Source organism: Diceros bicornis, chromosome 33 (genome assembly GCF_020826845.1).
Source record: "Diceros bicornis minor isolate mBicDic1 chromosome 33, mDicBic1.mat.cur, whole genome shotgun sequence".
Lineage (NCBI taxonomy): Eukaryota > Metazoa > Chordata > Mammalia > Perissodactyla > Rhinocerotidae > Diceros > Diceros bicornis.
Window position 1 is genome coordinate 30,948,155 of NC_080772.1, and position 17,815 is coordinate 30,965,969.

The window sequence follows — 17,815 nt, forward strand, 5'->3', positions numbered from 1 at the left end:
GTACCAGGAAGCTGTGGTCGTTCAGCTTGTTTCCTCATATATAAAATGAAAACAATACCAGTCCTATTGCCCCGCAGCTCTGAAAGACCAAATGAGATAATACGTACAGAAGTCAGAGCTCTGCCAAAGCCAGGTGGTATCATCACCATCACCACCACCACCACCACCATCACCACCATCATCATCACCATCACCATCATCATCATCCACCACCACCATCATCACCACCATCATCATCCACCACCACCATCATCCACCACCACCATCATCACCACCATCATCATCATCCACCACCATCATCATCACCATCATCATCAGCAGCAGCAGCAGCATCACCACCACCATCAGCATCACCATCACCGTCATCATTCTGAGTTCCAATAAAGTGATGTACCAAAAGTGATATACTCAGTATATACCAAAACGGAGGGTTGGTCATCCCTGTGCTAAATGTCCCAGACAGCCAAAATGTTTGCGTTTTCCTTGCCCCTCTCAATTACATTCAAAGAAAACTTCTAAAATGTGTTGAGACCATCCATGTCCCCCAAGCTCAGGACACAAAAGAAGTAAATAACTGTGACAGAACAGCCTAGAAAACGTATTTTGGAAAGTATTTATTGAACAGTCCATCCAACAACCTTTGGAGGATAAAAATGTAACCATGGCTGTCTCTTCTGTATGTATACACGCACATTCTCACATACATACTTCAGAAATAAAGTATCAATTTGGCTTTTATTTACAGACCAAATTTTCAGTGATTATACATAAAACTATAAGCACATTTGGAACATATATTCTTGTCTCCCTGCCAAACCATTATCTTTCCCTAATTCTTAGCCTTTTCTATCTAATCCCATCTGATTCTATCTATGCTAGAAATCTTTCCAATTAATGTATGTGCAATAGGACAAGTATTTATGGAGTACCTACTACATACACACTTGACTGAGGGCTGGGAATACAAATGGAAGACGAGTGTCCTGTTCTAGTGACAGTTTATTTCTAGCCAAGTACAGATCTCAGAGAGTTGAATAAACTATTACTTTTATTGCTATAGCCCTACCGATTGCCCCATAAGCTCCTTTCCACACCACAATGCCTCCAACAAAGCTCAGAGTACAATGGGTGAAGTTTGATCCTACTAAGAAAGTTCCCAATCCAAAACTTTATCAAAGTCACATTTTGTATGATTTTTTTAAACTGACATTTACATTTGCATAACTACAACATGAAACATACTAACCACGCCTATAAGTCAAGGCATGTAAATTAACAGTCCTGCCCAAAATCACTATTTTTAGCACAGATTACAAAAGTATCTAAAGAGAGAAGACAGAGAAGAAAGTTCTGAAAGCTACTCAGAGCCATGCAAGTTACCCCCAAAAATGCCACCTAGAAAATATTTGCTCTTAATACTCTATTTTGTTAGTAAAAACAACATAAAAAGATCCAACATAACCAAAATGAAAATAAAAATAGAAAAAACAAATATTTGCCACAAAACACAAAAGTTTAATACGGGCAGGGGGTGGGGGATGAGAAGGTAAAGACACACTAAGATCCTAATTGTAACAACTGAGGATGTAACAATCTCACGAGGGGAATACAAACAGCTAATAACATCTGTAACCTCTCTAGTAAATGGAGAAATTTTAAGTGAAAAGAGATGGCATTTTTCACCTATAAGCTTCATAATTCTTGTTGTTGTTGTTGTTGTTGTTGTTGTTAAGGCAATGACATCTGTGCAGCAAAGGAAACAATCAAGAGTGAAAAGGCAACCTACAGAATGGGAGAAAATATCTGTAAACCATGTATGTGATAAGGGCTTAGTATCCAAAATATATAAAGAACGCCTACAACTTGACAAAATAACAACAAACAATCCAATCAAAAAATGGGCAATGGACTTGAATAGACATGCCGCCAAAGAAGACATACAAATGGCCAACAAGCATATGAAGAGATACTCAACATCACTAATCCATCAGGGAAATGCAAATCAAAACCACAATGAGATGTTATCTCACACCTATGAGGACAGCCACTATCAAAAAAACAGAAAATAACAAGCATTGCTGAGGATGTGGAGAAACTGGAACCCTTGCAGCCTCCTCTCTCTCCAGTTTTTTGGCCTCTGCAGCCTTTCTTCTTCCCTTTAAAAATAACTGTTGGTGGGAATGTAAAATGGCATAGCCACTATGGAAAACTGTAGGAAGGATGTCAAAAAATTGATAATAGAACTATCATATGAACCAGCAATCCCATTTCTGGGTATATACCCAAAAGGATCAAAAACAGGACTCAAAGAGATATTTGCACACCCATGCTCACAACAGCAATGAGCTGGAAGCAACCTAAATGCCCATTAAAGGATGAATAAAGAAAATAAAGGATGATAAAGGAAATGTGGTACATACATACAAAGGAATATTATGCTACCTTTATAAAGAAGGAAATCCTACAATATGCAACAATACAGATGAACCTCGAGGACAGTATGCTAAGTGAAATAAGCCAGTCACCAAAAGACAAACACTGCATGATTCCACTTATATGATGTATCTAAAGCAGTCAAACTCATAGAAAGTAGATTGGTGGTTACTAGGGGCTGGGAGGAGAGAGAAATGCAGAGTTATGGTTCAATGGGTTCAGGGTTTCAGTTATCAAGATGAAAAAGTTCTAGAGATCTGTTGTACAATAAGGTACATAGAGTTAACAATACTATCCTGTATACTTCGATATAGTAAAGATGGTAAATTTTACATTATGAGTTTCTACCACGATAATTAAAAAAAAAAAAAGACAAGGATAATTGTTTTCCAGAAAGCAATTCAGCAACAGGCATCAAAAGCCTAAACATATTCACATCCTTTGACTTGTCAAAGGAAATCTATCCTAAAACAATTTCTCTTAAAGTAATATAATAGCTAAAATGGAAAGCAATCCAGAGTCCAGCAGAGAATCATTTAAATAAATATCAAATAATGAAAGGGAGCAGTCATCAAAAATTACAGTTTAGAGATACTTTTTTTAATGGTGTGTTAAAATTCTTATTATCTAATAGCATCCAAAACAGAATATAAAACTGCATATAGAGTACGACCATGATGAACAGATACTGGGACATTCAATAAAGAAAAAGACCAAACTCGAACAAAAGAAAGAGAAAGGGAGCCGGCCCCATGGCTTAGTGGTTAAGTGCACGCGCTCCGCTACTGGCGGCCCAGGTTCGGATCCCAGGCACACACCGACGCACCGCTTGTCTGGCCATGCTGAGGCCGCGTCCCACATACAGCAACTAGAAGGATGTGCAACTATGACATACAACTACCTGCTGGGGCTTTGGGGGAAAAATAAATAAATAAAATTATTAAAAAAAAAAAAGAAAGAGAAAGGGAGGATGGGGGAGAAGGTGGGGCGGGGAGGAAAGCTATACCAACAAGATGTCTGTTGAATTTTCATCTAGTCAAGCTGGTTCCAATGTTCATTTGGAAACGAAATGTGGCAAGGATAGCTAGAGAAAAGTCTAACAATAAAAAGAAAAGGAGAGTAATCAGGGGAGACTAGCCCCTCCAGACATTTTTACATATTATGAAGCTAGAATAATTTCAACAATTTAGTTGGTGGGAGTGAACAGACAGATCAATGGGAAAGAAAAGAATACAGGAACTTAGTATATGACAACAACAGTATTTCAAATCAGTAGAGAAAAGATCCATTAGTCAGTGAATGGTGTTGGGCAACTGACTAGCCAACTGAGGGGTTGCCGGGGGCGGGTTAAGAGTCACACCACACACTTTTTATCAAAATCAACTCCAAATGGATAAAAGATTTAAATGTAAAAAAAAAAAAAAACATAAACTCAAAGTGAGGATGGAATTTCTAGGAATGATTCAAAAGCTGAAGCCATAAATGAAAACAGCCGTCAATTCTACAAATCAAGAGAAAAAAGACAACGCAACAGAAAAATTGGCAAAGTACATGGTCAGACATTTTACAGAAAATGAAATATAGATCTTAAACATCGAAAGAAGTAAAATCACCTTCATATTAAGAAAAATATATAATGAAACATACACTCGAGAAACCCCTTTTCCCATAAGACCAGCAAAGATGAAAACATGTGACAACACCCTGGCTCTGTGACGGAAGGAAGCAGATGCTCACACATTGCTGGTGGAGTATAACTGGCACCCCTTCTCCAGAGCAGGATTTACCACTATCATGAACAGTCACATTCTTCTAAGAATTCTTCCTACGGACATACTGGCACATTTATAAATGACTTGCACAAATTTATTTGCTGCAGCTTTGTTTTAATAGCAAAATATTAGGGGAAACCTAAATGTCCATCAATAGGGAACAAGTTAAATATTGCCTGTTATGGTACATAACATTGAACACCTACAAAGGGACATCTACAAATAGCCGTTAAAAATGCAACAGCTCTTTATAACATTATGTTGAATGATCTCTAAAAGATCTACTATATTTAAGTGAAAGAAGTTAGGTGTGGGGGGGGATCGGAATTTGCCACTCCAAATGTGTCTCTTTGGCTTGATTATTTTTAAGAACAAGACTCAGAAAGAAACTCTGACCTTCCCCCTAACTGCCTAAAGAATTTAAGATAGAAGGCCTGTTTCAGGAAGGAACTAATACCATTGATAACTATAGTATAATATGACCTAGGTGTGGTAGACAGGGAGGAACCTAGCAAGGCCCCTTTGATCAAGGTTCTCCCCATGTCCCATTGTCTCTGCAAGGCATGGCAAACATCTGTTTACCAGACATCTGCTTTGCCATCTCCATGTGAATTGCCTTCCTCCCCTTTGAAGTCCCAAACCACGACCCCCAACATCCTCCTTGGTCTTTAGCCAAAGATGGTATTTAAGGTGGTGGCTTTGGCCATTTTGATGAATTACTCAGTTTTCCTGGGTTTCTCCCACATATATACGTTACTAAATTTCTTTGATTTTCTCCTGTTATTCTGTCTCATGTCAATTTAATTCCTAGACCAGCCAGAAGAACCTACAGTGTAGAGGAATATTCTTCCTCCCCTACAGGTGCTAACCAATTTGTGTGCTACAGTTTATATTATATATATATATATAAATACATAGTTTTCCTAGTTTGTTGTACACACACAGACATATACATATATATGATGTATTTACATATAAATGTATGTAGACCTACATACATAGAATCTCTCTGGATGAATAGAGAAGAAACTGGTAAGCATGGTAGCATTGCTACCCAAGGTAAATAGCCTGGGAAACAGTAATGGGAGGGAGATTTACATTTTGCAACATTTTACTCATTTTGAATTTTGTACCACGTGCATTAATTACCTGGTCACACTAGTCAAAATGATGTTAGAGAAATATAGTATTTTAAAAATATACTGAGACAAAAGGCAAGTTATAAAACAAAATATTCAATAAGAGATTATTTTGTGATTTGTTTAAAAGGATAGATATATATGAATGGGTATAAATCAATATGCTAATAGTGATTTTTCAGAGTAGGATTACAGGCGATTTTATTTTTTTTCCCCATCTACATTTTCTGATTTCTCTAAAATGAAGAACGATCCTCAGGTTCCAGAAAGTATTTTTTAATTCACACTTTTTTTTTTTTTAATTTTATATATTTATTTATTTTTCCCCCAAAGCCCCAGTAGATAGTTGTATGTCATAGTTGCACAGCCTTCTAGTTGCTGTATGTGGGACGCGGCCTCAGCATGGCCAGAAAAGCAGTGCATCGGTGCGTGCCCAGGATGCGAACCAGGGCCGCCAGCAGCGGAGCGCGCCCACTTAACCGCTAAGCCACGGGGCCGGCCCTCTTTTTTTTTTAATTTAAACATTTAACTAAACATTTAAATCCCTTGATCCCTTGACATTTTTCTAATAAAAACACATGGCTAAGATCATGGTTTCTGTACAGCTGGGACCCACCCAGTTTAAATAAAATGTGTCAGAGTCTCAGAAGAGAGATTTTACAACAGTCTACAATTAAAATAGAAATAATTAACCCCAAAAGCAAATAAAATAATCTTAGCCTACAACAAAAGGATCAGTAGCACAGAAGTTCACGGGATTTGGGGTGTTCTTCTTTGTTTTGAACCGTGAGCGTATTCGTTTTTATTATATGCATAGATTATTTTGTATTGAGATCTTGCTAAAAGAGCACAACCCCTCCTACCACTCAGCTTCTCCCCCAGGGACTAGGCAGGCTGCCGCATAAAAATAAATGCAGGAAGCGAACGCGTGCACAAAGACATTAGCACCGTGCGGAAAGCAAGACTTGACCAAAAAAACCAAGGACCTGGTGGGTCACGCCCAGAGATTTATGAGCAGACCCTCAAGACTGTTATCCATTCATCCCTACCCTTGTTTTACTTTTAAATGTGGCATCTCACATTTTGTTATTTCTAAGGCATAATTCCAATGCTGAAATTACAGCGACGTATTATTGTGTCACTGTTTTCTTGCAGCCCTCCCCTCTCCCCACTTTTTTAACCCCAGCAGCCTTCCCTCTACCCCTTAAAATAAAGTTTTGATGTTTGTTTGTTTGTTTGTTTTTAATTCAAACAGATGAAACGCTTAGTGACTAAGTGACTATCACTTGGGTATAATAGTGCTAAACTACAGGCTATTACTAACATGAGAAAGTACTGGCGTATAAATATTTATTCAGCCCCATAAAAGGTAGTCAGGGGTTTTTTTCCACAATGGATGCTCTAGTTAGCACACTGCACTTTCAAAGGCGGAAATACCACACCCGTCAAATGTGCTGTGCTGAGTTTAACCCGTAGACAGTCTCGAGAAGCACTGTGCAGTTTAAGGTATAATTTGCATCATCTGATGTTGACTGAGCCCTCAATATAAGCAGAGTATTGCACACAAAATCTGGGTATAGAAGGTGTAAAAAGCAGAATCTGGCTTGATACTGAAGAGTATCAGAAGACGGTTGAAAACACAAGGAAATTGTTCATTTAAAACTTTATAGCTCTGTTAAATAACATCGGTAGCAAAGGATGGATTCTGACAACTTGATACAAGAAGGAAGGAATAAAGAGGGATTTTAATAGAGAAAAGCATTTAAGAGGTAGGGCATTTAATTTTGCATCTAGAGTTTTTGTTTTTAAGGGACAACCACAATAAACTCCTAAACTTACTCCTAAACTCCTTGCTTAAAAAGCAAGTTAAACAAATCCTAAAGTATTCTGACTTGGTTTTAAATACTTTGGCAAAAATCACAATTCAAGAGACAACCACCAAGTTTTATCACCCTGATTTCAGCCAACATCGTTTGCTAGTGTTTACCCCGCCAGGTTCCTCCTCCTTTACTCGAACCAGGAGTCGCACTATGGATCAGTGAAGACTGAGTCAGCCACTCCACCAGTTCCAAGACCTTACGTGGAAACCTGCCCTCCACGTCCAACACAGGCTTATCAGCAACTTTCTCCGCCTAACCACAGAGTTCTGCTTCTCTAAAACACAGAGGAAGAAAACAACAGGAGGAAGTGGGAAGCAAGGAGGGCCATCAGAGGTTCCAGCAGCTGGAAGGCGCTCTTGGCCACTCTTCTCTTTCATCTCAGGCAGTCAACAAACATTTTTGAGCACCTACTATGTGCCATGGGAACATAAAGATGGAAAGGCAAAAGAGACAGCTGGAACCAAGAGCGAAAGGAAAGGCCACTGGGCTGTAACATGACAAAGCGCACGCACGGGGAGCCAGTGAACCTTCCCAAGGCACGTGACTCATCTCAGGTGACTCATCCTTCATTCTGAGCGATTCTCCAGACTCCACTTTCAGAAGGTGGATTTCCATTGCCCTCGAGAAATAACAATTAAAAACAAGGACTAACAAGATGAACAAACATCTTGACCAAAGAAAACAACTGAAAATTAGAGAAGAAAAAGCCTCCTCTTATAAGCCAAAGCATCTATAAAATGTCTTAGACACACACACACAAAACTAGTCCTCTAAAACTACACAAAGTACAGCAGCAAATTGGAATACTGTGTTGCAGAGTACTTACCACTGTGATTCTTACAGGCCAAGCTAGATCACAAAATCTAATAAAATTAGTCACTCCATTCACCTAGGTCAAACACAGCTATTGAATCTACTTTGACAAGTACCAAACATGGTTATTCTAAAAACATCATTATGTTAAATATGACAATGAAAGACATATACAAATAGGCATGTTCACACGCCTGACACCCCCAGTGCCCCCCACTGAAAACCAGACAGAATAATGCTGGCTTCCATGGTGGCCCCTAGGCCTTCTACCAAGAATGCACATCAGACCTGTAATGAACTTTCTGACTCAAACATTTGCATGTCTACTATGTGCAAATCACCGTTACCCAACTGTGGACAATCAAAGATGAGGTACATGCATCTTAGACCTCAAGAAGTTTAAAATCTGGACAATATGTGTGCATGTGTATATTTACATATATAATGTATTATACACGTAAAATACATATTACATAATGTATGTAATGTTTATATTATAAGCACTCATATGTTAAGTGTGAGATTAATTTGAGGGGTGGGGAAAAAGGAAGGGCTGGAAGGCTCTCAAGAATCCATCTTACAACCTATAAAAACTAAAATACAAAATAGTATATATAAGGAATATGGTTTCATTTACATGAAAACTAATATGCATAAAGGTAAATACCAGACGCTAATAAGCAAAAAATGAAAATTGTGTTAGGACTCAAAACAGGAATATTCCTATCCCCACTTTCTAAAATTTACCTTAATATTGTTTGGCGTTTTTTTTTTCAGCATTTATCTATCTTTTTGAAAGCGTGCCATGCGTGTGTGTTACACTCACTGGATTTTTATCAGCAAAGATCTCTAGGATGTAGCAATATTTAAATCTGAAAACCATACCCCACTATTGCCACATCTCTCCTATTCGAGGCAATTTCACTTGATACCATTTTCAGAAAGAAGCGGATCCTAAGCTACAGTAATTAGACTAAGGGCTTTGCGTTGTAGGGTTCCAGCTTGATGGGTAAAAGACCCTGACTATGAAAAGTTCTCCTCCCTTCAAATAAACCCACAGACACCACTCCACAATTTGGGGACACCTAGCATGTTAACTACCTGCGTTCAAAACCATCGCCATTGGATCAACTGCCACCAAAAATCCCAACCACTTTATCTAGAAGAGGGCAAAAAGTCTTAACATGGGGGGGATTTCATGTTCCCATCTGAAGGGGCGAAGCGATCCCCTGTCCTCAGTTTCCATCAGTCCCAAGAGCAGCACAGTACTCCCCCCGCGCTGCTTTCTACCCAAAGCGCACCACGATCCGCAGCCCCGGCTCCATCAGCCTGGCGCCAGCCCCTGCGCTGCCTCCCAGAACCTTCTCTCTGTCTCTCTCTCGCTCTCTCTCTCTCTCTCACACACATACATACACACTCACACAGACACGAGGCCCCATCAGCCCGCTCCAGCCGCCTGAGCGGCTCCCCGCGGCTGGGCCACAGCAGGATGCCACATCCGGCTCGGGAGAGGTAACTTGCGCGCGGGCACGGACGGCTGGGCACCTGCTCGGGCGCCGGCCAGGGACGCCCTGCACCTGCTCGGAAGCCGGGCCGCGCTCAGCCCCGCGCGGCGCCCGCGCCCTCACCTTGCTCGCCGCGGTCCATGTCTCCGCCCGCCGCCTCGCGTCCCTGCGCCTCCGCCGCCCGCAGCCGTGCCCGCCGCCGCCGCCGCCGCGCTCCGCCCGCCTCCGCCCGCCTCCCGCGAAGTCCCCTCCCCCGGAGGCGTGGGGCGCGGCGGCGCCGCCCGCCCCCGCCAGGGAGCGCGGTCCCGGGGCGTCACCCGACCGCCTGACCCGGCCGACCTGTGCGCTCCGGCGCGTCGGCGCGGGCGCGGAGGCAGGCCCGGCGGGGAGGCAGCCCCGGGCGGCTCCAGCGCGCGGCGGGCGGGGCGCAGAGGAGCCGGCCGCGGGGCTGCGTGCACGCCGCCTGGGGAGCGGCATGGCGTGCGCGGTCCACCCCCAAGTTATTTCCACTATCACAAGTTTCACAGATATCAAAATACCGGAGATGCCCTTTCCCTGCCTCTGCGGCCGCCTTTCTTGAGAAGAAAACACAGGAAGGTTATTTACAAATGCCGCTGGCTCTTTTTTGCCTTGTATGTAGTCTTCATATTCTCCTACTACCGAAATAATGCACTCTGATAGCTCCACTAACTAGGTCCAAAACAAGCAGAGGCGAAAATTACAAAGAATCTCTCGAAAAATTATGTAGTCCTGTTTTTTCACAGCAAATGCGGATTTTTCCGGAGACAAATTAGGAAGATCTTCATGTAATAAGAACTGGTTTGAGTGGAGGATTAAGGACAACACTCTGAAATGAATTAAATGAAACGTTTGAAATGGTTAAATTAACCAAAGAGCAGAATTAGCAATAGGGATCTTTTGAAAATGTATTTTGAGGCTTCATGTCCATTGATCAACGGACAGTGTAAAGTTCCTGTAATAATACTTTTAATTATTAGCATCAGCACTCAATTTTCAAGGTGATTTGCTCGTCCTCCATGAAGTCACTTTGATTATGTCGTTCTAAGGTGGTACCTCAATTTCATAAGACATCTGAGTGTACAAGGGAGGCAAGCTTCTTGTTGTGTAACGTGGAGACTGGCTTGACCTTCAGCTCGCAGTGTTGTATAGGACTCCACACGAACTAGGCTTGTATTAGTTTTTAAATCATCCTTAGTTACCTGAAGTGACTCCATGTTTTCTATCCCCACGACACTGCACTGTATGTAAAGCGTGGCTCCTTCCCTCCTGCGTCTCCATCGTCTTCCCCGTGAAGTTTATTCTGTTTACCACAACCCGATGGGATCTCGCCTCTGATTGCTGCCTGCCCTGCCCTTGGCTTCTCTTTGTGACTCCCCCCTGGCGCTCATCTCTCAGGCCAGCCGGCTGCAGCTATAGGTTTATGTGTTTCACAGCCCTATAACTAGGTTATAACCTAGTAGCTTATAAGCTCCAGGAGGTCAAGGATCATTTTGGTCCTCTTTTCATCCTTTTAATTATACCATGAGTTTAATAAATACTGTAACTTTAGCTTTCAGGTTTAAATTTTAAAATGAAGTATATTGTATCTACTAACAATCCAGTGTTTGTAACAAAGAGGTCAATGACATGCATTTTTAAACTTTTTTTTAATAATTTTATTTATTTATTTTTCCCCCAAAGCCCCAGTAGATAGTTGTATGTCATAGCTGCACACCCTTCTAGTTGCTGTATGTGGGACACAGCCTCAGCATGGGGGGAGAAGCGGTGCGGTGGTGCGCGCCGGGTCCAAACCCGGGGCCACCAACCCAGACCGCCAGCAGCGGAGCGTGCGCACTTAACCGCTAAGGCACGGGCGGCCCTTTAAACATGTTTTTTTAAATGTGACTTTAAGGCAAATTTTGGCATTGGCAGGAAATTCTATAATGTGTTAAAGAATTTTTGACTAGCTGCTGTTCAGTTCTATTGTACAGAGATAAACATCTGGAGAGAATTTCTCAACCTATGAACTAACTTGTGGACAAATAAATAGCACTTGAAAATAGTGTTGGTTAAAAATATTATTTATTCTATTCATATCTATTTAACTTGCTATGTAGTGATGAATTTGATTGTTGTGTATGTTGGAACAAAAAAATTTCTTGTTTTTTGAAGAATGTATATGCTTGTTCACATCTGTGGCAGAGATGGCTAATAGCCTACCCAATATCCAGCTTTCCCATTTTCCTTTCTAAGAGAACCCAAATGTTGTTTGAGGTGGCGATGCGTCCAGCTGAAGCCCTGGCCATTTCAGCCTCCCTTGCAGCTGGGGGTCACTCTCTGTCACAGTAACAACCAAGGAGATATGAGCAAAGTTGGCTAGTTGGAATCTCCAAGAAATCGTTTAAAAAGAAGACAGACTTGGCAACATTCTTTTGCCCTTCACCCTTCCCCTTCCTGCCTAGAAGGGCAGAAGCCATCTTGCAAGCAGGAGGAAGAAAGCCACAAGGCAAGGATGGTGGAGTAGAAAGGCAGAAAGAACCTGGGTCTTCCGTGGCATCACAGAGCTTCTTCCTACAGGAGAAAAATAAACCTGACTCTTTTAAGCCGCTGTAGTCGGCTTCTTGTTGCACTGAGCCAAAAGCAATCCTAGCTGATACAACATGCCATTTAAAAAATCCCTTCCTGGCGTGTACCAACATAGGTGAATTCACGCGATCTTGAGCCTTAGGCAAATATTAGCTTAATTTTCTCTAAGAGGTTAAATCAGCACTGCTCATACCATAAACAACCTAGTACATGATATTCCACAAAAGCCTGCTTTTCTCTTGTGTCTTTCTTCTACTTAATTTTTTTCCCTGATAAACAGAATCTGCACTTACAACTCACGCTGTGTGACTTCTGAAGTGAGCAGAGCTTATGTTTCAGCTCTCCGAGGGATCTCTGGAGAACAGCTAGCACTTACACAGGGCCCTGGGGTGCACTTAGCTAAACCATCCCTCAGCAGGCTCAGGACAGGAGACACACTGGATTTACTGTGTAGTGTTGTTGTTGTTAATGGTGACATGGGGTTTTTTTTTTAAGTTTCTTTTTTCAAATACCCATACCAAATTTCTAAATGGAAATTTCCCCAAAAGCAGATGAATTGAAGCAAGTGAAAATATTGAAGAGGATAGAAATAGAAGCTATACATTATAAGTGGAAATTCTATATTCTGCCCTCACTATACCCATCCCCCATCCAACAGCCAGCAGAAGGCACACAAAATGTGTACATGGCCGGACGCTCTCTGCAGGCCCACGCTTCACATTCGTGGGGCCTGAGGCAACGGTCCAATCGGAGGCCCTGGCTTTCTCTTCTGGCTCTGTCCTTTTGCCTAGGGGTCTGTCCTGTATCCGTATGGGCCTGGCATGCTCCTGTGCATGGAAACCTTAGCCACACAGTCCATCTCTATCCCCCCTGTCCCATCAGCCTCCCCTTGGTCACACCTCTAGACTAGGGCTGCACTCAAAAGACTGTCCTATGGAAGATGAAGGCCCTGAAAATATATCCAGGGCAGTGTAGGTGGGAGACTTTGGAGTTGCAGGTTCGCAGTACGTGGTCTATAGAGAGGGTGTGGGTATGTCCATTTGGCACCAAAGACTGCTCACCCTGAGGAGAGGCGCTGGTGGGCACTGCTGGGCCCAGGGCCCAGCACAGGGGTCCCCAGTAGCCTGGGTCTAGGGTTGCCAGAGAAGATAGTGGACACCCAGTTCAATTTGAATTCCAGATAAATAACAAATAATTTTTTAGTATGAGTATATCCCCTGCAATATTTGTGACATACTTATACTACAAAAAAAAAATATTCATTGATTATCTGAAACTCATAACGGGGTCCTGTATTTTTATTTGCTAACTCTGTCAACCCAAACTCTTTGTAAGGGCAGTTCTGGCTCTCTGATCAGTCAAACTGAAGGCTTATGATACCACAGTTTTGAAAAGGTGATCATATTCCAGCAGAAAGACACACTCGATGCTTAAACTGGGGAAGTAAACTAGGTACATATACCAGGTGAGGGTTAGGAAGTCCAAGAAAGCGAGAACAACTTTGGAGAAATATGGACTTAATGTCAGGTAATTAACATTTAATTGCTTAAGAAAATATTACAGCCGTCTTGTAGTCTCTCAGCTGTGTAAAAGAATGACTGTGAATATGAAATAAACAACTTTAAAAATGTGTACAAATGGGTATTGGCAGGAAAGAGTACTTAATACTAATGGCAGTTAGACACGTAGACCCCTAAATGTTAACAGGAAGCTTCTCGCAGTATTGATTTCGGCTATGTTAAGAAAAGCCATAGACCACTTAATCTTCCATATATTTTTTTAAGCCACTTTGAATTCTGTGTGTTTATCAGATTACATCATGGGAGCTGCGGGGGAGGGGAGCGCAGGGAGAGCCACAGCCCCTTTTCTCCTGGAGTCTTCACCATCAGTGCTCTCAAATATTTTCATCCATCGTTAAGACTACTGTATGGTATAAACTGCATTAATTATCTGTAGATTCAATAATTAAGGGAGTAACAATATGTATTTGTACCTTTTTTAACTGGCATTTGACTCAATGACTTGCAGGCTGTTTTCGTCCCTGCAAGGATCATTAGTTTTCCAGAGCACCAGTGTTCCTCTTCTAGAAATGGTGTTGGCTAGAATGGCAAGTGCCCAGGGTCAGGGGTGAGAAACTGAAGTCTGTGTCTCTGTCATCGAAATGCAACTCTGCAGGGCCAGATACAACGCAGAACACCTGCGTGGATCTAGCTGAACTATCACTTAGAAGTAATCACTTAAAACCGTCGTAATCCTGGGCTTCTCGTCTAACTTCTGTGGCTCACTGTACTCGTCTGTAAAATTAGGAGGCACACACTGGGCTAGAGATAGCATATCGCACACATTCATTCATTTTAAAATTTATTTTATTGAGATATGATTCACATATCATAAGATTCACCCTTTTAAAGTATATAATTCAGTGGTCTGAGTGAACATTCATTCCTTCTTACTTTCTCTTCAAATTACAGTAAAGGGATAAACCCACAAGGACGAAGAGAATGCAGGAGGCTACCGAACGATAAATGACCTTGCGGATCTGAGAAAGCCGATTTCTAAGCTGGCAGTGAGAAAAACCAAGAAGAACCTAATTTATACTGCAGAACTTCCCGGAACCTCAGGACTTGGCACAGGTACCTGTGGACACAGAAAGAAAGTGAGGCTCGGAACAGGAGGACTGGTTGAAAGTCTACTTCAGAAGGAGTTAAGTTCTAATTCCCTCCCCAACTCTGCACAGAAGACTGCAGTGATTTCTCTGGAGAAGGAAGCTAGACAATCTCTTGACTAGAGGATAGTAAGGCGATTTAAGGGTGATTTCCTACTGCAGGCAGAGAAATTCATTAGCTGTTCACATCGGGAATGAGAGTGAGATCCCTCTCTTCTGAGATGCTGAGATCTGCTGAGATCCCCACCTTCCACTCTTTGGTTCTGAGAATATAAACAGCCAGGCCTGTGAAGGCAGGAATACCCTGAAAGCAGGAGATTGCAACATATGTTGTCACGGACTAGGTGCCTCGAGAAGCGCAAAGGTGGGTTTGGAAGCAATTAACTGTTTTTTCCAAGTTGTTTCTTTTCCTTTTGTGTGTTAAGGAGATGTAACCACCAGCCATCCTGAAATTGACCAAGTCTCACCACAAGAGCTATGCCCATGTGCTTTGCCTTATTTTTAATGCAAAGATCTCTCCAGGAGGAGCTTAGGCCTCACTATGTGGATGCATGTCCTCCAGCTGAGCCTGTGCAAGTGAATACCCGCCTCTCCCTTTTGAATATTCATTCCCCAACCAAATAAAAGTTCCTGCTTTCCTTTGTTCAGGGATGCCATGACTTTGGAAATGATCCCTCATGACCTCCTATTTGCTGCAAGTACTCTTTACTTTGTGAGACAACTTCCACTGGTCTAGTCTTATTTAACACAACAAGAGATGAGCCCACTTGATTCGGTATCACTGTCTCTCAGGAATTTGACCAACCCAAGAGAAAAAAACTTAAAATGTTGATGTTGGGTAAGCCAGATCACCTTACCCTCAAACCCATGGGCCACAAGTCTTGCCCAGGCACCCAGAGAGACCGATCAGCTGCTCAATGCCCATGGCAGGCAGCCATGAACCAACAAATAGTTCCAGAATGGAAGAAAGAGACCAAAATAAACACAATAAAAAGGCAAATTACAGGAAACAAACTATACAGGGACAAGAAAACAGATTTTTTAAACTATCATATTCAGAGAGAGAAGTAAAGATATCCCAAACATGAAACAAAAATTTGCTATACAAAAAAGGAACATTCAGAGAACACGGAGTTCTTGGAAGGCAAATATATTACAGTAGACGTTAAAACTCCCGTGATAGGCAGAATAAGGGTCCCCAAAGATGTTTGCGTCCTAAACTCTGGAACCTGTGGCAAAAGGGACCGTACAGATGGGATTAAAGTTAGGGATCTTGAGATAGGAGATTATCCGGGATTATCAGGTGGGCCCAGACTAGTCACATGAGACCTTAAAAGCTGAGAACCTTTCTGACTGGAAGCTGAGAGATGCCACAATAGAAGGAGAGGCAGAAGAGACTAGAAGCGTGAGAGGGACTCCACTTACTTTTGCTGGCTTTGGAGATGAAGGAAGGGGCCATGAGCCAAGAAATGTGGGTAGCTTCTAGAAGCTGGAAGAGCTCTTAGCTGACAGCCATCAAGAAAACGCAGACCTGGCTGACCGTGGCTTAGCGGTTAAGTGCGCGCTCCGCTACTGGCGGCCCGGGTTCAGATCCCAGGCGCGCACCGATGCACCGCTTCTCCGGCCATGCTGAGTCCGCGTCCCACATTCAGCAGCTAGAAGGATGTGCAACTATGACATATAACTATCTACTGGGGCTTTGGGGGAAAAAAGGAGGAGAATTGGCAATAGATGTTAGCCCAGGGCAGGTCTTCCTCAGCAAAAAGCGGAGGATTAGCACGGATGTTAGCTCAGGGCTGGTCTTCCTCACAAAAAAAAAAAGAAAAAAAGAAAATGCAGACCTTAGTCCTACAATCCTATGAAACTGAATTCCGCCAACAACCTGAATGAGCAAAGAAAGATTCTTCCCCTGAGCCTCCAGAAAGGAACCTAGCCCTCAAGACACCTTGACTTTAGTCCATAAGACTCATTAAACCTCTGATCCTCAGATCTGTAAGATGATACGTTTGTGTTATTATAAGTCACATGGAATGTGAAGTCACACTCCATGGAATATAAAGTCGAGTAACTTTCCTGGAAAGTAGAACAAAAAACAAAGAGCTGGAAAATAGAAGGGAACACATAACAAAATTAGACTAATCCCAGAGGTACAATATCCAAAAAAGAGCTTGAGAGAGAGAGAGGAAACAGAAGGAAATCATCAGTGAAATAATTCAAGGAATTTCCTCAAACAGAAAGACATGATTTCCAGATTGAAAGGGCTCAATGAGGGCCCAGAGCACGGCACATAATTATGAAATTCAGAACACTGAAGACAAAGGTCCTACAGGTTCCAGAGATGAAAAAAAATTGGTCACTTGCAAAGTAAAAGGAAGTTTTGACTTTTTGACTTTTGAATAAGACTAAAGGACAATGGAAACTTACTCTGGATTTCCTGAAGAAAAGTGATTTCCCCCTTATTTTCTCCTTGCATTGAGGGAATAGGATGGCAGTGGAGAGGAGAGAAAGTTAGGGATGGCTGATAGTGAGGGGTGAATAGAGGGATAAATCTTCATCACACGTAGTGGAAAGCTGGTGCATAAAGCCTAAAACTGAAGCAGCACCAGTATATGCATGTTATTTAAAATAGGAAAGTTAGGGGCCAGCCCAGTGGTGTAGCCGTCGAGTTCTCACGTTCCGCTCCGGCAGCCCTGGGTTCGCCAGTTCGGATCCCAGGCATGGACCTGCTTACTGCTCATCAAGCCATGCTGAGGCGGTGCCCCACATAGAAGAACTAGAAGGACCTACAACTAGGATATACAACTAAGTACTGGGGCTTTGGGGAGAAAAAAAGAAAAAGAGGAAGATTGGCAACAGATGTTAGCTCAGGGCCAATTCCCCTCAAAATAAATAAATAAATAGATAAATGAGAAGAAACCTTAAAAAAAAAAATAAAGTAAAATAAGAAAGTTAAAAAAAAAAAAACCAAGTGATTTTAAAGTGGTTGCCTTCAGGGAGGCAAATACAAAGGGTAAGGGGTGGA

The 17,815-nt window shown here is 42.1% G+C and overlaps 1 protein-coding gene across 1 annotated transcript in view; it reads right to left on the bottom strand.

The window, feature by feature from the left end:
- The window catches only part of TPD52 (tumor protein D52), a 233,378-nt gene extending 223,606 nt beyond the window's left edge, over nucleotides 1-9,772 (bottom strand). Inside the window, exon 1 of the mRNA XM_058528931.1 lies at nucleotides 9,666-9,772. Within this exon, the coding sequence (XP_058384914.1) occupies nucleotides 9,666-9,684 (19 nt within the window). The 5' untranslated portion in view covers nucleotides 9,685-9,772. The remainder of the gene's footprint in view (nucleotides 1-9,665) is intronic.
- Between the last annotated feature and the right edge of the window lie 8,043 nt (nucleotides 9,773-17,815).